The 20,977-nt window shown below is 42.6% G+C and overlaps 2 protein-coding genes across 2 annotated transcripts; both read left to right on the top strand.

Moving 5' to 3' along the window:
* The first annotated feature begins 445 nt into the window (after positions 1-445).
* On the top strand, positions 446-5,120 carry LOC117585831 (N-terminal kinase-like protein). The gene is made up of 9 exons (XM_034275567.1): positions 446-1,430; positions 1,489-1,712; positions 1,776-2,181; positions 2,240-2,882; positions 2,941-3,105; positions 3,171-3,316; positions 3,381-3,512; positions 3,568-3,979; positions 4,048-5,120. Exons 1-9 carry the CDS (start codon positions 1,050-1,052, stop codon positions 4,170-4,172), a joined length of 2,634 nt encoding a protein of 877 aa, XP_034131458.1. The 5' UTR covers positions 446-1,049; the 3' UTR covers positions 4,173-5,120.
* Positions 5,121-15,158: 10,038 nt separating this feature from the next.
* Positions 15,159-16,029, top strand: LOC117585843 (transcription factor kayak, isoforms D/sro-like). Its single transcript, XM_034275585.1, has 2 exons — positions 15,159-15,845; positions 15,922-16,029. Exons 1-2 carry the CDS (start codon positions 15,478-15,480, stop codon positions 16,013-16,015), a joined length of 462 nt encoding a protein of 153 aa, XP_034131476.1. The 5' UTR covers positions 15,159-15,477; the 3' UTR covers positions 16,016-16,029.
* Positions 16,030-20,977: the final 4,948 nt, after the last annotated feature.

The raw sequence follows: 20,977 nt of genomic DNA on the forward strand, positions 1-20,977 counted from the left end.
TTTACATGGTAACTACATACTTGCTACATTTCATCTACTAATTTAGTAAGTATGGTAATTTTGGCGGTAACATCCTTTTATTTTAAAAAGAGCACACGTCCATGCATACATTTAGAAAAAAAAGTTTAAACATACCTACCGCCGTAACTAATATTCCGTAAATATGCCTAGAATTTAATTACTTTTGACATCACTCAACATTTTGTTCGAATTTATCTACAGATTAAACCAAGGGCTGCCACATGTTTAAATATTTTGTCCCCTCAAAGTTTGATCAAATTCGCTGTGAATTTTGGAAAATTTCTACTCTTTTGTACTCTTGAGCTATATTGTCAGAATAATTTTAAATTATAAAATACTGATTGATTGAACCCGAATCTCTTCGGATCATCACGAAACAAACATCTTATCGATGGCAAAATGTAACCCACGACAATCAGCTGCTCGCTGCTGCGATAGTTCGAAAGAAGAAGAGAAAAAGCTGACGTACTCCGGAAAAGATTCGAAATATTTTACCCAATAATTTAACTTCCTCCTTCAACCCAAAAGCCAAGCTTGACACTTATTAGATTTCAATTCCGACCTGAACGATGGAACTACACAAAACTCAAAGCGGATAACAAGGCCCCCACCCCCTCCAACGAGTACTGTGTGCTGGAAAATTGTTGCTGCGCACAGGAGAGGAGAGGAGACGTACACGACAGACGTAGACAAATAAAACGGGTTGGAAAAAGAGGTCCAAAGCTGCAAGGCGGGCTTGGCTAACGTATGACGGAGATAAAGATAAAGACCCACAATCAGTGCATTCGAGAAAAGATACCAGCTGGCAAAATCAAGCGAAAAGTGGAGCTAATTCGTACAACTAGGTGCCTTCAACAATAATCAACAGCAACAGCTGCGTGAGTGTGTTTGTGTGTGCAATAGTGTGTGTGTGTGTTGTGTGTGCGTGTGTAGGGTTGCGCAGTGTTGTTGGTGCCGTCGTCGTCGTTGTTGCGTCGTGGTGGTCGTGACACAACAGTAACAAAATATTGAGCCGTCGAGCAAAACACATGATGTGGTCGTTCTTCTCGCGCGACTCCACCAAAGACTTCCCCTACGACATTGGTGAACCAGTCAGTGGCTTCGACAACTACTCCATATGGACGCTGCACAAGGCCAAACGCAAAGGCACCCTCGAGGAGGTCTCCGTTTTTGTCTACGACATACGCAGCGGCTCTGACACGAAATGTGAGCTGGCCAAGGCGGCATTGAAGCGGCTGAAAACGTTGCGTCACCCCAGCATACTGCAGTACTTGGACTCACTGGAGACGGACAAGATGCTGTACGTGGCCACGGAGGCGGTGGATCCGCTGGGCACATATTTCACCAAACTGGCCACAGACAATGTCCAAAAGGGCCTCTACCTGGCCTGGGGCATCTTTCAGATTACGGTAAACCTTTGACTGCACTCAATAAATGTTCCAATTGATTCAATAAATCATCTTTCAGCGTGCCCTGTCCTTCCTGAACAACGATGGCAATCTGAGGCATAACAACGTGTCTGCCTGGTCGGTATTTGTCAACGCTTCAGGCGAGTGGAAGCTGGGCAGCCTGGAGTATGTTTCCGCCGCCGATGGCAATCCCATGCCGCCGGTGAAGATCCCAGTCACCCTGGAGGTGTACGACTCGCCCGAGAAGAATGATCAGAGCAAACTCAAGGCGGCCACCAAATGGTAAAGCTCTCATGCAACTCTTTTGTTTTAATTGACTTTAACTTTGTGCTTCTTCTCCGCCAGTTCTGTGGACATGTGGGGACTGGGCTGCCTCGTGTGGGAGGCATTTAATGGGGTTCTTAAGCAGCGCTCGAACCTCAAGGATATCGAACACATACCCAAATCCCTGCAGTCGCTCTACTGCGAGCTGGTGGGTGCCTCACCTTCGAATCGCCCTAATCCAGCGGATATCATAACCCGCTGTCGGAAGCCGGGCGGGTTCTTCAAGAACGATTTGGTGGACACTCTGCTCTTTCTGGAAGAAATTCAAATCAAAGACAAGGCGGAAAAGAATCGGTTCTTTAGTGGCCTCACCACACACTTGGACAACTTTCCCGACAATGTGTGCAAGCACAAGATACTTCCACAGCTGATAAACTCGTACGAGTATGGAGATGCGGGTTCCGCTGTGCTGGCGCCCATGTTCAAGGTAGGCCCATGGTAATGCCCTCTAAAGATCAGTCAGTATTCCTAAATCCTTTTTGCAGCTGGGCAAACTATTGGACGAGGTGGAGTATCAGAAGCGGATTGTGCCCTGTGTCGTGAAGTTGTTTGCCTCCACGGATCGTGTGACTCGCTCTCGCCTGCTGCAGCAGTTGGATCTGTTCATTGCCCATCTGCAGCCACAGGTGGTCAACGATCAAATATTCCCGCAGGTAGCTCATGGCTTTCTGGACACAAACGCCACTATACGCGAGCAGACGGTCAAATCGATAATTCACTTGGCTCCCAAGCTGAATTACAATAATCTCAATGTGGAGGTGCTGCGCCATTTTGCGCGTCTGCAGGCTCGCGATGATCAGGGTGGCATCCGGACCAATACGACCGTGTGTCTGGGCAAGATTGCACCGCATTTGCATCCGCAGGTGCGTCAGCGTGTCCTGGTATCTGCCTTCATTCGTGCCATGCGAGATCCATTCCCGCCGGCACGTGTTGCCGGCGTCCTGGCGCTGGCTGCCACCCAGCAGTACTTTTTGCTCAGCGAGGTGGCCAATCGTGTCTTGCCGTCGCTGTGTTCGCTGAGTGTTGACCCGGAGAAGACAGTGCGCGATCCGGCTTTCAAAACCATACGCGGATTTCTGGGCAAGCTGGAGAAGGTCTCCGAGGATCCCAGTTTGCGTGAGACGATGGGTGAGACTTTGTAGCCAGATTAATGACTTAACGAAAAGCTAACATATTAATTTTGCAGAGGCTGATGTGCACACGGCTACCCCATCGATCGGTAATGCTGCAGCCACATGGGCGGGATGGGCCGTGACGGCCGTTACAGCCAAGTTCTATCGCAGCCAAAGTGATTCATCTAGACCAAGACCGCCTTTAACTGGACGCAATCTATCCAAGCCAGCGTCGCTTGGTGAGTTTACCCCATGCTCCTGCCTTTGTCTGGGAGCTAACTTGGATTTTTCTTTGTTATTTCAGAGCAACCATCGAGCAGCAGCCTTTCGACCACCACAAGTAGTGTTACCTCAATGACCTCGCTGGAGCATGAAAGCAATGAGACCTCCGCATCGGCCTCCGACTATGGCAACAACGATTGGGACAACGAAAACTGGGGAGAAATGGATGTGAGTATAATGCAAAGAAACCATTCGGATCATACATTTCATGGGTTTTCCCCCACAATTACAGACCTCTCAGGATCCCAGCAGTCCGCTGGCAGCCAGCTCCAACAATGGTGGAGCATTGGTAGCACCCAATGCCCTGATTGAGGTGCGCGACGGGTGGGACAATGAGGAATGGGGTAGCCTCGAAGAGGATCCGGTAAGATCACAAATGAATCCATAGCTTATTCCATACTAATTGCCATTTATTGTAGTGCGAAGAGGAGGAGCAGGCGGAACAGGAACACCAGCAGCAGCAACTGTTGGCAAGACAATCGATATCCTCCACGACATCATCCAGTCAGCAACAGCATCGGCCTCTTCTGCCGCACCAGCATACGCACCAACAGCAGCTCCAGCAACACGAACTAAACGAGCTAATCGAACCGCTGGCCAAGCTCAATTCCCATGTGACGTCGCCGTCGAAGAGCCAGCAGCAGAACATGCTGCGGCCCAAGGAGCTGCCTAATCTATCCAGCAGCAATACGTCGCCCACGTCGGCAACTGCCAATTGCAATAATATAAGCCCGCCTTCGTCGCATTTGAACAATTCGACGAATAATGCAAATTGGAATAGCGATTCTTGGGCCGATGGTGAATTTGAGACGCTGGATGAGCCGGGTATGGGTGAGTTCTCCTACTCCTCAGAGAGTGTTAAATAGATCTCCTGCTAATGCGAAACCTTTGCTCTTTAGGAAATAAAATGGATGAAGCGCGGCGCAAGCGAGAGGAGAAGAAACTGCAGCGACAACGTGAACTGGAGGCTCGTCGGGCACAGCGAGCGACCGGCCCATTGAAATTGGGCGCCAAAAAGCTTTAAAACTAAACCGAATAACAGCATTGTGTGTGTTACATAGCTGTTATTTCCACCCCCCTATGAAAAATTAAGCTCCCAAAAGTGTATTTGTATATTTCTAAATGCGTGTGTGCAGTCCCTGTGTAAGTGTGTCCTTTGTGTTTCGTACTCGTAAATGTCTTGCATTCAATGCATTCTCAGTGTTTTTGGAACCTACCATTTCGATACAGTTTATAGCCATATTATACATAGATGTAATGCTGGCACCGATATTCACTAATGTATCCTCTCTATTACGATATTTCAAATGTAAAGCACTGTAATTAAAAATGTAATTTATATTTATATAAAAAGAAAACCCCCACTCCCCCAAGCAGTAGTTAGTAAATATTAAACTTAACATTTGTACTTTTTAGTAATCGAAAGAAATCAACTAAAATATAACAATGAGCCAGCCCTTGCAGGGCAAACTCATCGAAGCCTGTGTTGAGATTACACTTTGATATTAGAAATGTTGTAAGAGAAAGCATGTCCAAGGTCCGATTACTGGAGGAGCATATGTCCGTGCATTTGCATATATGCACGAAATTCTAGTGTAATTGAGAGTGAATGGATTTAATATCAAAGAGAGTGAGTCTTTTCTCACTTGTTCTATGAATGTCTCTCTCTGTTCGGGTGTGTGTGTGTGTGCGTGCGTTTTCCTTAATTAGTTTACTCGCCAATTTTCCAAGCTAGAAAACAAAAGTATTCCATAATAGATTTTCTAGCAGCGCTGTAAGAGGACAAAATTTAAATGAATAAATAAAAAAAAACAACCAAAACGTATTTTTGCGAATAGAGAGCGTAACCAAAAAATTGTGAATTTTAATACATAAATATATAAAAAATAATACGAAGTACACATATTTTTATATAGTTCATAATAAATGGAAACGAATTAAATAGAACCAACAGCGACTAAAAAAAAAAGAAAAGAAAAGATAAACCCAGACACAAGCAATTAGTGAATGGAAACAAATTTTGATAGCTTTTCCACAGAAATAACATTTTTGAATCGTATGTAGTAGAAATTGCACTTGTTATATTGATGATAGGTATCGTATCCTGGTTTTGCTACATCTGTACATATGTACATAAGTATGTATGTATGTACATTTGTATGCTAGGATCGTGATTTATTGCGTTTTTCTTTTTCTACGACATTTTTGAAGTATTTCCCGGAGTAAGGAACAGCACCAAACCGCAAGGCCATTTATTGCATGTGAAAACTATTAGAGTTGCCTAAGCATTACAAATCACACTGACAACTTTTGAAAGTCCTGTACATATACAAATTTAGGGATACCAGATTATGCATACATAGTCCTTAACATATATGCCGATTTTTTCCAATACCTCAATATCAGTGTACAATTTTTCCATAATATATTTTTGAAATACGAAATAATAACCCAAAATGAAAGTAACAAAAAATGAAAACAAGTGTTGAATTTTTGAAATCTCATTGTTGTCTGTGTGTATGGGAAAACATATACATACCTTTTGCATGCATTCAAGCAAACATATTGTATATTTGTAATTTATGCAACTCGGTCCACAGCCCCCTCCCGCCTCGCCTTCAGTCTACAGTCTCTCGTTCCGACTTTAACAGCCCCCTGGCATTTTTGGCAAAACATTTTTCGTATGGCAAAAAAGTTATCTCAAAAAATTCAACATTAGAATAAAACAAAATGCGAAAAGCAGAGGAAAAAAATATACTTGAAATATGGAAAATTTATTGTTTAGACAAATTTTTAAGACTGCAAAAATAATCATAAAATTCATTTAAAGTGCTAATGATAAAAACCAAAAAAAGGAAAGAAAAAACCAACATTATTTAGTACTAATCATCAATAAATTTTGAAATAATAAAAAACAATTCAAAATCGTTTTCAATTTTGTTGGGACTTCAGTTTCGCTTTCTCAGCATTTTTCTTGCTTTAATTTGAGACCTAAATCCACGAAATAACTTATATTATAGGGTGGCTCTTCCACATCTGGTTGTGCAGACAAAAACCGGATATAGGCATATGTTTTTCAAACTGTTTACAATCTTCGAACGCTAATTGCAACAATTCAGACTGAACGAACGCGTTTACTTGGCCTTGGTTTTTACAGCTGTTTTGGCCAGCTTCGAGGATAATTTAGATCGGTTGGAAAAGATAAAGTGGTAAAGAACCGAAAAGAGCAAACAAATGACTGGAAGGCGTAAGGCAATTTTTGCAGTTGAACAAATGGACAGCCAAGGTCGGGGCTACGGTTATCAATCAATTTATGTTTTCATGCGATCTTGACAGCTTTCTACGAATTTTTTGTAGCATACTTTTGTGTAGCATAGCCAAAGCATCAAATATAGTTCAGCACTCTTATCCTTCTCAAACCCAACAGAAATCTGAAGTCTGAATCTGCGGGACTTAGGGATTCTTGCAAGTCCCCCAATGTAAGCACATGAAGTGCTATTTTTAAGAGTGCTGCTGCAAAACTTTGCATTTCTCACGCGCTCGTTTCGCAGCTAATTTGTTGCAACTTTGCCTGGTGGCAAATGGGCGAGTATGTACTTGCAACTAAAGCTGCCACTCAGCTGCCAATCTGGGGGTCAGAGCTGCCCTTGCCGTGAGTAATTGCCTCACCCAGTCGCGAGGCGACTGGAGGCTTGCGGCTTCGGCTATGCCTAAAATAGTTTTTACGCTAAGTAAAATAACCAAAACGAAACCAGAAGAAAATAAGACTTGGAATGCTATTAATAGACGCTGAAGTCATTCCGTTGAGGGGGAGGTAGCCACAGCCGTTGCCGTCGTTGTCGCCGTATCGCAACGATGGAGCTGCACTTGCATTACTCATACGCCTTGCCCTCCCAGATCTCGCGTGTCTAATTGTGCGGCAGAAAATGAAGCGAGCAGCAATTGCCTTCCCCTCTGTGTATAATTAAATAGTTTGTCGTGATAAAGTTGTGCAAATATTGAGATCATTATGGTAATTTCAGTTGCAGCAAATCCATCAGCAGCGGCAACAGCGGCATCTTGGCCACTCATTTTTCGTTTATTAAACTTGAAAATATGTTTCGTTGTTCTGTTGTTATTCTGTGTGGATTTGTCACCGATGTTGAAGCAATGCCGGCAATCGGTGCCGATTGGGCACGCAGGTGTGCGGCAAACAGCATTCAACGAAAATGCACATAATTTGTGAGCTCTAAGCGGCCACACAATGCATTAATTGTTGTTACTATTGTTATTTTGCTTAAGTTTCCTATAAGAAGCAAATGTTGAAAGGCTGCACCGAGTTCTGGATAGGTGTGTTACGAGAGCTATTAAAAGTGCTGCTCAGGATTAATTGCTAGTTAGGATTGTCAGTCGAAGTACCTGTGAATCTAATGGAGATTTAGAAACATTAGTTTAGATCTAGTTGTATCTATTTTCATCGAAACTGTCACTTTGTTCTAGAACGCTCGACAGTTGAAAGAATTTCGAAGGAGGAAAATATTTGTTTTCCTTTGACCACTTATTCTTTCACTGTCAAATTATATTTTTTCTCTTTTGGGTATCTCATAGTCGTTACACAAACATTACCCATCTTAGTGTTTTGTTTTGCGACTTTGGACTTCGGCAAAACGCCTCGCATTCGATTCAATCAAAGCGCAACGCTTGCCTCGCCTCGCCTCGCCTCGCCTTTGGCTTTGGCTTTATTTTCGGCATCTTTTGTTGTTGTCTCCATTGTGGCTGTTGCAGTTGCAGTTGTTACAAAAATGGTTGAAAATTTTAAATTAGCTGCAGTTTGCATTGGTTAATGTTTCTACGTTTGTTCTCCGTTTCTGGGAGCGGTCTATTTAGCATTTACATAGCCTCAACATTCTGTCGCAGCTGGATGTTTTAGATACATTTCCTCCAACCGACACTGATGACATTTGTGTTTGTGCATATTTAAACAATTCATTATTGCAGACCATAAATCATTTTGCATCCACGTGATGCAGCTACTACTATGCGTGCGTAAGCAGGTGCTTAATCCTACACTAAAACGGATAGCAACATTGTAATCCATCTCAAGTCACGGGGCTGCTCCAGATAGGAAACTTTTATCAACTAGAAATAAAACCAAAAGTGCTAAATATTTGTAACAGCCAGAAGGAAGCTTTTCATGTACTAGCAGTATTTCCGCTGATATATTACTCTCAAGCTCGTTGGCGGGGAGTGGGCCTTGGGGACTTCCAACAGAAACCCACTGATATGAAGACTATATGAAATCCAGAGTGAGTCATGGGGTTTTCCCCGGCATTAACCCCAAATAGGGCCATGCCTGGAACATACAAACATACTAATTCGTATTTATGATATTTATTTTTTGTTGCAAGTTTCCGTTTTGTACAAATACGAGGCAAACAGACAAATAATTATTATGATGAACCAATATTTGGCGAGGGCAAATGGACAAACCCCCAGATCAAACAAGGCCCATCCGAGTATGGCAAAACTCGATCTTCAGTAGAAAAGCAAACCACAAAACCCAACCAAGATAAGACATGGAAATGTCGTACTGTGAGTGCGTGCCCCGTTTGATAATGGCAGACCACAGTCGACGACGATACGAGCACGAGGATGAGTTCATACATCCACAACGTGGACCCTGCTCTTTTCTTGGCCAGCAGCCCCAAGTGTTCCACGAGTTCGGCACAAGCTACTCAGACTCGGAGACACAGAGCCACAGAGCGTCAGGAAGGTAGGGCAGCAGGGGAGCGGCATGAGCGCCATGAGTGAAATGAACAAATAAGTAAATAAATTTACAACTGGCGGCTGCATGCAACAGTTTGTCGATGAATGAAAACGTGCTGCCAACTGGTGAAGCGGTGCTGGGGAGTGGAGGAGATAGGGGTCTAGGGTGCACAATTAGAGCGACTGCAAACAGGTTTTTGGCCACATGCAACAGACACAACACAATGGAAATGGCAACACGCCGCAGATGGAGTCGGGTGCGGGCTCGGCAGTACGGGGCTTGCCGCACACGTGTTGATGTTGAGGCAGCGCCAGCTGAGAGCAGGCCTGCGTCGCCTGCCACCCACCACCTGGAAGCAGCTCCTTAACCAGTATCCCCCCTCCTTCCATCATGGCCATAAGTGGGTCAATTACAGGCTGCCATTGTCGCTTATTCTATACGTATACATCTACATATATGTGTGTCCATGTTTTCGTATCTTGCGAAATAATAATTTCAATTTCACAAAAAGAGGCAAAATCAGCCAAGACCAAAGCCAACAAACGCGTCAAAAATTGATTGTGAAATTATAGGTAAGTACTTCTGTGGCGAATCGGTAGTCAAGCCGTCTGTCCCTTCTACGTTGAACTTTGTGCATCCCCCGCCCAACTCCTTTGAATTTCTTCGTCTTACAATTATTTATTAATAATTTCTTGATTTAAGGCCCCCATCAATATGAGGCTTATGGCGGGAGAACATATGATTATCGCCATTTTTAGAGATTACTTGGAAAGCTGCTTCCATTTCTGATAGGTCTGAGATAAGGCTTTACTTTTTGGTGTAAAGCTTTTTGGTGGGGTTTACTATTTTAGTTTTCCCCTTGGATATCACGAGATCTGGCCTGCAGTACAGATAATATACATATATTCCGAGGTATAAGAACTTTGGTCATCTATGAAAACTAAAACCTAGAACTGGTTAATCAACCCCAGAGTGATCATTGAAAGTCTCTAGCGCAGATCTACAAACGCAAATTCCAGGCTTGGGTCTGGCTGCTGCCTGCCATTTGGGATCTGCTCGGTCTGCTCTTTTTTGGGTCTGGATATCAGGGTACACTGTCTGTTTGTCTCTTGCTGTCCCTCCTGCCTGCTCTGATCTCCATGTGTGTGTGTCGTGCCGACGCCTGGCTACGGCAATGGCGATTAATTACCCCCCGAAACGGCTTTGCTGATTTCAGCTTTACGAGCCTTTTTTAATTTTTTTGCTGGTCGTCTTTTCTTTTCTTTTCTTTGGCTGACAAGTTGAAATATGCGTCGGACACTTTTGCCAGCGAGAGGGGCATAAAAATACCAGAACCTGGGGTTTGTTATTTTTTTCACATCTGATTGTTGGTGTTGTTTTTGAGCAGGCTTTTTGGTTTTTATAGTTGTTTTTTTTTTTTTGGCAGGGCATTAAAACATTTTGAGGTTTCGCTTTGTTTGAAGGGGCTCTGACGGGTGTGGCGGCGGAGAGGAATGGGTGGATTGGAGTATTCGACAAAATCAAGCGAATCTTTTGACAAGAGTTAAGGGCCCTCTTTACGAGTATTGTAGGGGTAGCAACAGCAAAAGCAGCAGCGGCGAATGTGGCTGCGTTGTAAACTCAATATTTCTAGACCTAGGTCCGGTAGCCTCTCCACACAAAAAGTCCAAAGAGAGCGATCAATTTTGTATTTGTACAAGGTGAGGTAAGGTATTGCTATGACCAACAAGCACATATAAAACTCGCTTGGGAGAGTGAAATCGGTGCTGCCTCACCTCACCATGTGCGCACCCTGCAGCAATCAATCGAGAGAGGCAGGAGAAAAGAGAGAAGAAATTAAACTAGCCGATGAGCTGTCGACATTTGTCGCACCGCTCTAATGTGGGTTAGAAATCGTAACGCTGCCGTCGTCGCCACTCTCTGGTTAGGGGGGTATTCTTCGATGAGTCATCCCATAGAGACGTGAACGGTGTTTTGGCCGCTTATCTGGGAATACGAAACGGAACGCTGGAACTGGAAACTCTCTAGACGTCAGAGTTCTTAAGGAAGACCATCGCACCGATAAGGATATGTTGGGCCATAACACGTCATAGCCATGGAAGTGACATTGCATGATCAGTGACTAGCGTTGAGGTACACGCGGGATGGGTTCAATGTACAGTGGGGGCCACACCTGTTGCCGAAACTACAATAAAAACCAACCTGCGGCGCAATAAAGTAACAGAAGCTGCCGCCGCCTGAGCATCACAAGCAACAACAAAAGAAGGCAGAAATCACGCTACGATCATAAACGCAAAACGTGCTAAATAAAGCAACAACAACCCAAAAGGAATACAAAGTGGGTTGACGGGGTCGAAGTTGTAATACCCTTGGAGATCCATTCAATGGAAAAATTAAATCAATTATTTATTTTCTTTAGTTATATACAGTTTGAGCAAATAGGAAATAATTCTGTGGAACATTCAAGCCTTTCTTAATGTGGTAGTAGCTGTTTTCTGCCGTGCATTTCCAAGCTCTATTAAAAATTAAATTACCTTCTGCAAGGGAATAAACAAAGAGAGAACGCGGTGGGAAGAGACGCTAGGAAGTGCACTCAATGGGTTGGGAAGGGGGGGGGGGGGGGATGGGGAATCTGCTGGAATGCCAGCAATTTCCTCAGCTGGTGAAGACCATGCAGATATACGGACACGGATAGAGGAGGTGAGGAAGAAGCGAAATGAGGCCAAGGCAAGCAACGGAAAGCAGCAACAACAAAATCGCCAGACAGTCGTGCGATTAAAAACGCCCACGGCAACTGCGAGGCGGCTTCTGTTCTTTGGCCTGCTCTCTCTTGGGACTGCGTGTTTTGTTTTGGTTCTTGATTTTCTTAATGGAAGGAGGATGCACTCAAGGTCTATTTTTATAAGGTGAGCCTTTTCAGATCAGACAAGTTGCCTGTTATGCTTGCTAATTAGTAACCAAGTGTATTCAAATTACGGTAAAACGGTCTACAAGTATGTGACTCCCTATTAATGTACTTATATGACAAAAGAGGAAGGAGGAAATAACAGCTGAATTTCCCATCGCACAAACACTCAAACTTTTCACAATTAAAACCAACACATTATACATACGTACATATAAGTACAGTACATACGTTCATGGAGTTCACTGTACCCGTTACCTTAAAAGCGCCGCGTATTATTAACTCAAATATACAAAAAATATATGTACACATACATACAAATGTAAAATATACATACAAATTTATCTGTAACAAGAGCACCAACAAAAGCACTCGTACATCAAAAATGACTTAAAATCTCGCCACACGTCAATGGAATAAATGCAATCTCTGTAATTGTGTGTGTGTTTGTGCGACTGTATCTGTGTATATTTGTGGAGACCGCTCCCTCTCCAAAAATGGCAAAAACAATTTGTATCCTCGTTTGGCTCCTTCGCGCTCGTTTCTCCCCTGGCTTGTGCCCGCCTCATTTACAATGAGAAATGTTGCATCCGCCTTTGTGGTTTTGCTTATGGTTTTGTTTTTGGGGATTATAAAAATGTCATTATCATGTCAACGGGTCGCAAAAGTTCAGGAATGCTGTTGCTAAAAATGTTTATGGAATTGGATTAAAATGACAATTGTGGGGAGGGGTTATATTTTTATTAATATTAATCAAAAAAGAACACCCATTCTACTGTTGCCCAGCAGCAATATCCTCGAAGTCTATACAAGAATGGTAGATTCGCTCTCGCGATCCCTATCTCTATCATGATACTTAACAACGCCAGCAGAAAAGCTTAACCAGCAGCAGCAACAAAATATATACATATGTATGTCTGTATGCTTGTACATTTTTACATATGTATGCATATATGTATATCTACACAGGCACAAGGTAAATTTATAAAGGGTGAGACATTCCCCTTCAAAATGTTTCTATTTTGCATGGGTGGTTTTCGCCGCCTCGACCAAGAGATCGCTAGATTTGTGCGAGTGTCAGTCCAAACGATGAGGAAGAACCCTATATCAATACCCCTTTGGCGGCCAGAAAAGTCAATGATCTGCAGAGCGTCGCAGTCGCTATTCGGGTTTGTTGTTGCTGTTGTCATAATTAAACGCGACAAATGAAATTTGAAGGAAAAAAAGAACCGCCGACGCCGATGACGCCGCCGTCGTCGCTCTCGCCCTCGCCGTCGCCGTCGCCAGCGCAGCACCAGGCAATAATACAACAAAGAGACAAACAATAAATTCTTCAACAAACATTCGCACAGGTAAAAAGCGTCGCGAGAGCCAGAGCAGCGCAACGCAACGCGTGAGAGAGACAGACACCGAGCAGACAGACAGAGTCAGGAGAGAAGAAGAGCAAGTGAAACAGAGCGAGGCAGAGAGCGTGACTGCTGTTTCTCTGCGTCCATATGTGTGTGTGTGTGCCAGGATCATTTGCATTTTCGTTTCAGCGTCGCAAGGTGTCGCACAACAAAAAAAGCTGATTAAAATGCATTTTGCAAAAACAAAAAAAACAACAGGCAGAACAAAAAAGTGGGCACGTCGCGCATTGCTGTTGTTGCTGCTGCATAGATTAAAAATCAGCAAAAAAAATACTGCAAAGGGAGAGGGAGAGCGCGGGAGAGGAGAATCTCTCGTATTCACAATTTGTATACCCTTGAAAAGCGTATTAAGATTAGGTTTAGTTGGGAACGATCAGTCGAATAAAGAAAACCGTTTTTTAATTTAACCAACAATTTGTTATTGCAGTATGTTTTTATGGAACTCTTGCAAATTTGATTCAAATCGGTTGGAAAGAACGATCGATCTTACATACATTTGTATATATTTTTTTGATTCAAGGGTATCAACATCTTCGGCTCCAAGTAGCTAGCCTTCCTTTCTTGCCGTTGTTGTTTTCTGCCTGTTCTACATATTGTTTTTGTAGTTGGAGCTGCCTGTCGCTGCTGCCGCGTGCCTCTTGGCATTAGTCATAGCAGCAGCGGCAGCCAGAGCAAGCCCCGCCAGAAGACGGGACACTGTAAACGCGCACGTTGCCGAGTGATCTATGCCAGCGGACAGAGCGGTTCACCTATATGCACAGCCATTAACCAATTGGCGCCAAATAGTAACGACAAACGCGAAAGGTGTTTTCTGGCTGGATATTGACGGGGGGCGACCACCCCAGACACGCGATTAGTCACAAGAGCGAGGCGGCAGCAGCCGAACGAGCAGTCGCAGAAAGAGAAACCGAATCGCGCCTCGTAATTGTTTTTTTTTGACAATTTTTGGCTTTTTGCAAGCCTTTTCGAGAGGCAGCTTTGAGCCCCAGAACCTGGTGGGCAAGAGAGAGAGAGAGAGAGAGCGAGAGAGACCCCACACCACCCCCACAGAAACCCCCAACGAAGCAACGAAACGATCGCGCTAAACACTTCGGCTGTCTGCCCGAGCGCGTGTACGTGTGAGAGTGGAGTGTTAAGTGTGTGCGTGCCTGCCTTTGAGCGCAGGTTTATCAAAATTCGATTTTCATTTTCTGTTTTAATACAATTTTTGCCGTACTGCCGTGTGGAAGTGTGTGGGCCAAGGAGCAGCCAGAAATCAGCTAAAGAAACGCGAGCCACAACTGTAAAAAGAGTTCATGAGAATAAATAAAAAAAGTAATAATAATAATAACAAAAACGTGCAATACAAGTGAAAAAATAAAAAAAAAACAAAAGCATATTTATAATAAAATAATAAACAAGCTGTGTCTCTGTTTCGATTTCGCTTTCGACTTTGCGCCTTTGGTTAAAGCGAAAAATCACGTAATTTAATCCGCGAGTGCAGGAGAGGTGCAGGAGAGTTGTCTCCGCCCGCAACCTACTCCCCTCCTGCTAAAGTGTACGGTGTGTGTTTGCGCGTCGTTTACCGTTAACCAACCACTTGAACTGCACGTGCAGATCGACCCCGTCCAAGGCAGTGGCAGTGGGCAGTGGGCGTGTGTAATAAATCCCCTTGTTCACCCCTCAACAAAAGAAGAAAGAGAGACGGCACACTTATCAGTGCGAAGAAAAAGGAGGAGAAGAGCATTTAGTCATCTTCGAACATGAGAAAGTGCACGAATGTATAGAGGAGAAAAAAAAACAATAAAAACAGACTGTTAAATACAATTTTTAAATTATTCTTAAAGATTTGTAAAATATTCTTCAAATTATATTTCCTATTATTTGTCCATTCTAGAAACGTCTTAAAAAGTGAAAAAGTGGCAAAAACAGAAATATATGATATATGTATATAAATAATACAATTAAACCCAAAAACAAGTTGCCAAAAATTAAATATAAATACAAATTAACTAAGAAACAACCTGTGGATCGTGTAAATACAATTAAAAACACATTCAAAAGCTCCAAAATAACAACTTGAGCTGAAGAAATGCAAGAAAGAAAAATTGAACAAAGATAAATCAAGCCAAATATAAATACAACATTTCAGTCCAAAATAAATCACAAAAAAAAGCAAACAAACAAAAAGCAGACAAAAGAAGGAAAGGAGCGGAAAGGAAGGAAGGGAGGAGGCTGAAATTGCAACAGAAATTTTTGTGATAAACGCTGACAATTTGTTGCACGTTGAATGATTGCCATAAAGGCCATCGAAATGCAGCACAACAACAGCACTAGCAGCAGCAGTGGCAGCGGCGGCGGTGGCAGTGGCAATGGTAGCCATCTGCAGCAGCAGCAGCAGCAGCAGCAGCAGCAACAGCAAATGCTGCACCAACAGCAGCAGCAACAGTTTCAGCATGATTACGTTTGGGCCAACATCGGAAATATCAGTGGCAACAACAGCACCATCAGCAATGCACTGCAGCTGCAGCAAGAGCGAGGCGCCTCCTGGATAACGGAATGCAACAAGCAACGCCACATTACCAACAATAATAACAACATGAATGTCAATTACAATCAGCATTTGACGCAACAGCAACAACAGCAGCAACAGCAGCAGTACATGCAACCATCGTACAACAACTACACGCAACCGAACAACTGCTACTATCCCTGCCAGCAACAACAACATCAGCAGCAGCAGCAGCAGCAGCAGCAGCAATTCCTTGCCCCCACCACCACCCCATCAGCTGGGACTGCAACAGCAATTCAAGCCACACGGCAAGTGATTCAAAGACATGTAAGTACAAACAAAAATACTTATACGTGTGCCCTTAGACCATCGCTGATACATAAATTGAACAAGAAACCCCTTGGTTGGTTTTTTTTTCATTTACATTGGTAAAGCAGCCACTGAAAATCGATTATGGTTATACAAATTATCAAGGTTTTGAGTAGATGAAACAGTAACTATTTGACAATAGTCCAAGGAAAATCATATACTTGAGAGAATATAGAATCTGCAGAGGTCTCACAATTGCTTAATGGCATTTCAATTTAATTGAATTGAATTTGCAAAAGGGGAATAATGTCCTTTATGATCTACTAACTAGCAACAGTCCAGATTCCTTCAAGGAAATGCGCTTCCCAGGGAAAGATAAGTCGTTTAAGGAAAACAAATGAAACAATGGACAACCGCAAAATGTGTCACCCTGCAAAGGAAGGTATTCCATTGCATACGCATTAGCATTTATTATACTATACTATATGTACGTACATACATATATGTATCTCCATCCCTCTTTCACCTCTCGCCACATCTCTCTCTCTCTCTCTGTCTGCTTGCTATCTTTCGAGTTGAGAGCTCTTTGTGATTTGTTGTCGCCTTTCATTTTGCGGTTTTGTGGGCGGCGCTTGGCCATTCAAAGTGGAGTGTTCCCCGTCCCCACTCCCCCCGTTGTTGCATCTTTATAATTGCGTTTTACTCGCAGTCAAGACTTTGAGAGAGCAGGGAGTCTCAGGGGGAAAACTTAGGAAAATGGCGGCGTCTTGTGGGGCGTATGCTTGATGTGATCCGACACACATCACGTATACGAAACGTTGTTGTGTTCCAAGGCACTTCCCTCTTTTCTTCCCCCAAAAAAATGCATTAAATATATGCTTAATTTTGGTGCTGCTTTATCTGTAAGTAAATATTTACTGCCCCTCGTGTTCGGCTTTCTGTGGCGTGGGAAAGCCACTCCCCAAAAACAAAAAACACAAAAAAGAACACGAAAATGTACATAAATAAAACAAATAATAAAAAATACATTTCAAGTAATTTAATTTGTTTAAACTGAGGGGAGATCCAGTTGCTCTCGTTCAAATCGAATATATGTTTGCATCCAGAGTATCCAGAGTTTATATGAGTTTACATTTAAATAAATTTAAATAAATGAATCCCGTAGACAGTCTCCGATTACAGATTAAACAGATTCCGTGTTACAAGTGTTGGCTTTCCAGTCAGTATATAACCAGATATAAACGATCCTCGCAGCAATACGATCTCTGATAAGCAGTCCAGAGCGCGCTGTATCGTCATCACGGCGTATAAATAAACCGAGTGATTCAAGCCCTTGGTGGAGCGACCAAATGTCTACTTGGTCAAGGCATTATCGTCAACGCCAACAGCCAAGAGCCAGCCAGAGTGCCCCGTATGACAGCTAGCACACGACACTCCGGACTCTTCCAGATTAGATGTCGCTTGAGGCCCGAAGTCACGAAGTGTAGTGCCAAACCGGCCAGGAAGTGGTGCCACAGCGCACAGTCGAAAGCGCAAATAAAAGCGTGAAATCCGTAAAACGGAAATGCCAAGAGCATTGCTTGGTGTTCTGTGGCAGGGGAACCTGATTGACGTTGTGGGAGGTGCTGCGGGTCTTATCTTCAGCCGTAACACCGTAGATACTTGTGTTAATAATGACTGGGCCAAATACTTTGCTGTTGGTTAGGACCACCTCTTAGTAGTTTTCGACTGATACGAGTCTAGGGCTTTATCCAAGGGCAAGAGTCCCAGTCAAAAAAATAAAAAACCTTTTTAATTATGATGATTTGGAATGACAATCCAATTTTTAACAAGAGAGATCACTGAAAGAGACTTGTATCTTTATATATACATAATTTATTTTAGAATATTTTGTGACTTTTTTTAAAATATTTATGTACTCTGGCTACACTTTTCCTGCCATTCAAGGAGTTTACCAATCAAAAACTTTGCGACAAATTGTCAATGCTCCGTTTTACGTATCTAATGCAAACATCCACAAAGATCTGAATATTCCAACCATTAAAGAAGAAATAAAGAAAACTAGTAAGAAATACATCGACAGACTCCACAACCACGAAAATAATTTAGCCTTAAGTCTATTAGACAATAGCCTAACAGTAAGAAGACTGAAAAGATACCACATTCTCGATATCCCTGATAGATAAATTTAACAAACTAAAAAGATGTTATATATAATAGCAGGGCTCATTGGAAAATTTACTTATTGTTTAAAAACAGATTGTAAATATAAAGAGAGAGAAAAAAAACAAAAAAAAAAAAAAAAAAATTCAAGGAGTTTGTCTAGATTTATTGTGTCTGTAATTCATTCTATGAGTATTTTCATTTCAGTTTTCATTCCCTTGGTACACAGCTACAAAATATTGAAGGGTGTATGATGGATGACTTCATAAAGACAGAAGAGAAGAAATCGTTGCTCTGCTGTTACTCTAAACATTATGTATTAATATATGAAGATCTCCCTGTAGCAGAATCATATGGCAGATAATTTCTCCTCATTCTCGAGTCAGGAGACCTGCAAATATTACTAGGGTATTGGTTTTTTTTTGAGCTATAGAGATTATTGTTAAATCGTATTGTTAAAATGTAATATTTTTGTTTGTTGAGTGAAGTGCAAAGCGCATCTGTTTTTTGGTCCTTGAACCTTGCCGCTTTCGGTTGCTGTTTCTGGGGGCCACCTCTCTCTGTGCCTCTCACTCGGAGCCCTTGTTTTTGTTTTTATTAATTATTACAAAAACAATTAAGATCTTCAAATTAACAACTTTAATTTGCAGTCGTTGTTTTTTTCGTGTTTTGTTTTGTTTTGTTTTTTTCTGTCATTATATCGTATGCTTAATTTTTTAATGATCGTCGCTCTGTTTTCTTGGTGCAAAACGGTTCTACAACACAACTCATTAACTCATTTTGTTAATCATTTACTGGCGTTGCAAAGTGCTGCAACGCGCCACGCCTCCTCGCACTTGTGCGCCCCCATTAGCATTTAAGTTTTTATAATCAGCTGTTTTTCGAAGGTCTCTCCCTCTCTCCCGTTCGAAATTAGATTGGGATTTCGATTGTTTTATGGTTTAATGTTTGTTGTTGTTCTTTCCAGCACGCTGCCGAAAGTGTGTCCATGAAATACATTTGGCTAGACACAGAGGCAGAAAACAGTAGGAAAAACAGCAGAAAATGCATTTGAATTTAATTTAAAATGGTTTGGTTTATGACTAATGGGGAGGGAGAGAGTATCTTTATAAAGCGCACAATCAAAAGAAGATCGCTTGCGATTCGGTGTTCTATCTCCATACATTTTAGAGAATATCCCCATCTATTTTTTGCCTTTATAGTTAAAGATTAGAGGATTCCTGACGTTCGGTCAAGATTCCTCTCTTAAAATGCTTATTTTTGATGGCACTTCATGGTGCACCGATCCTCATTGAATATTCTGTTCTTTAAGCTGTTCAATCTATTCTTTAGGTAGATTATTTCCAACCCATTTTGCGGGAATCTTACTTCCACTTCCGTTAAATGTTAGGCGTACCTCCACCGACTATTCATTCTGTTCTAAGAAATCAAATTGCAATTCCACGAAGTCTATGACTTGATTTAAACGGATCGATGACGTCTTTTCATGACGTGACCATAAGTTTAATCAATGTAAAAATTATTCAACAGATCGTATCGCCAATGAATGAATACCCGCAAAAGCGTTGTTTGACTTTAATAAATTATATGTCAGTTACAAACGTAATCTTCTCTTTAAATATGAACAGTTTGCCATCATTGTAGTTTTTAATTGTAGTAAAAGTTGTACTTATAAGACGATGAATAATGGTTTGGAAAATGTGGTTTTGATTAGCAAGAAAGAGATACTCCGGAAATGGTAGATCTGTGTGTGTTTTTAAAGGTGCAATCACGTCAAAATATATTTAAAACTAAAGAAATCATTAGGAAGTATGGATTTTTGTTGTACCTTAAGTGAAATCCTGTTTCCGTTTCCGTTTCGCATAAAGACTTGAAGAGTGAACCCCTTAAACCATCGTAAAATATTAACCCACTCACGTAGAATGGTAACCTAATCAGTGCACAATGTTGCCCTAGAAGCCAGTCGCAGTCGCAGTCGCAGTCGCCTGGCAAATGGCTTAAAAACAACAAAGGGGCGGAGAGGAGGCCATCAACCCTCAACCTTGATGTTCAGTGTCGACACTTCTGGCCAGTGCGTCCGTCCGTCTAGGGGCAAGAGAAGGGGCAAGGGGCCATTCAAGGCGCGTCGCCAGTCAAGTCGGAAGGCACTCAGACACACGGCTCTTATCGCTCCTCCCGCGGAGTGAGTGAGAGAACGAGACGAACGAGACAAAAGGAGTGGAGAGAAGAGAATGAGAGGATCGTCTCGTACCTAATGGCAGCGACATATTTTCGGCTACCTAAATACCTCCCGGGGCTAATGGAAAAGGATCGCGGATCTCAGGCTCGAGCCGTGGACGACTGCCTAATAGATGCATTTAGCACGCGCCCAAATGCATCTCAGAGATACATTAACTGCCGCAGAGCAAGACAGCAACAAATGGTTGCTGCCTCTGAACCTGTCTGAGGCCTACGTCTCCCTCTCCATCTCTCAATCTCTCTCCCTACACCGATGTGTTCGTGCATCTGTGTATCGGTGTGTAAAAACCCCGTGATGAGTCATCCGCATCGCGATGCGTGGCATACATAAATCCAACATGTGCCCCCAAAGCCCCCGCCCGAGCGCAACACAGACTGAGTGGGAGAACACTTCAAGGCGAGAAAGAGATGGATAGATAGAGTGCGAGAGAGAGGCAAAAGAGCGGCACTAAAATCAAAACAAAATATAGAAAATGTCAACAAACGAGCTGCGCGCCAAATTCCAACATTTGAGTGTAAACCGCTTTTGAGTGGAATTCAAATGTGAGTGCGAAATAAAAGAGAGGGC

This window comes from Drosophila guanche, unplaced genomic scaffold (genome assembly GCF_900245975.1).
Source record: "Drosophila guanche unplaced genomic scaffold, DGUA_6, whole genome shotgun sequence".
In the NCBI taxonomy this organism is placed as follows: Eukaryota; Metazoa; Arthropoda; class Insecta; order Diptera; family Drosophilidae; genus Drosophila; species Drosophila guanche.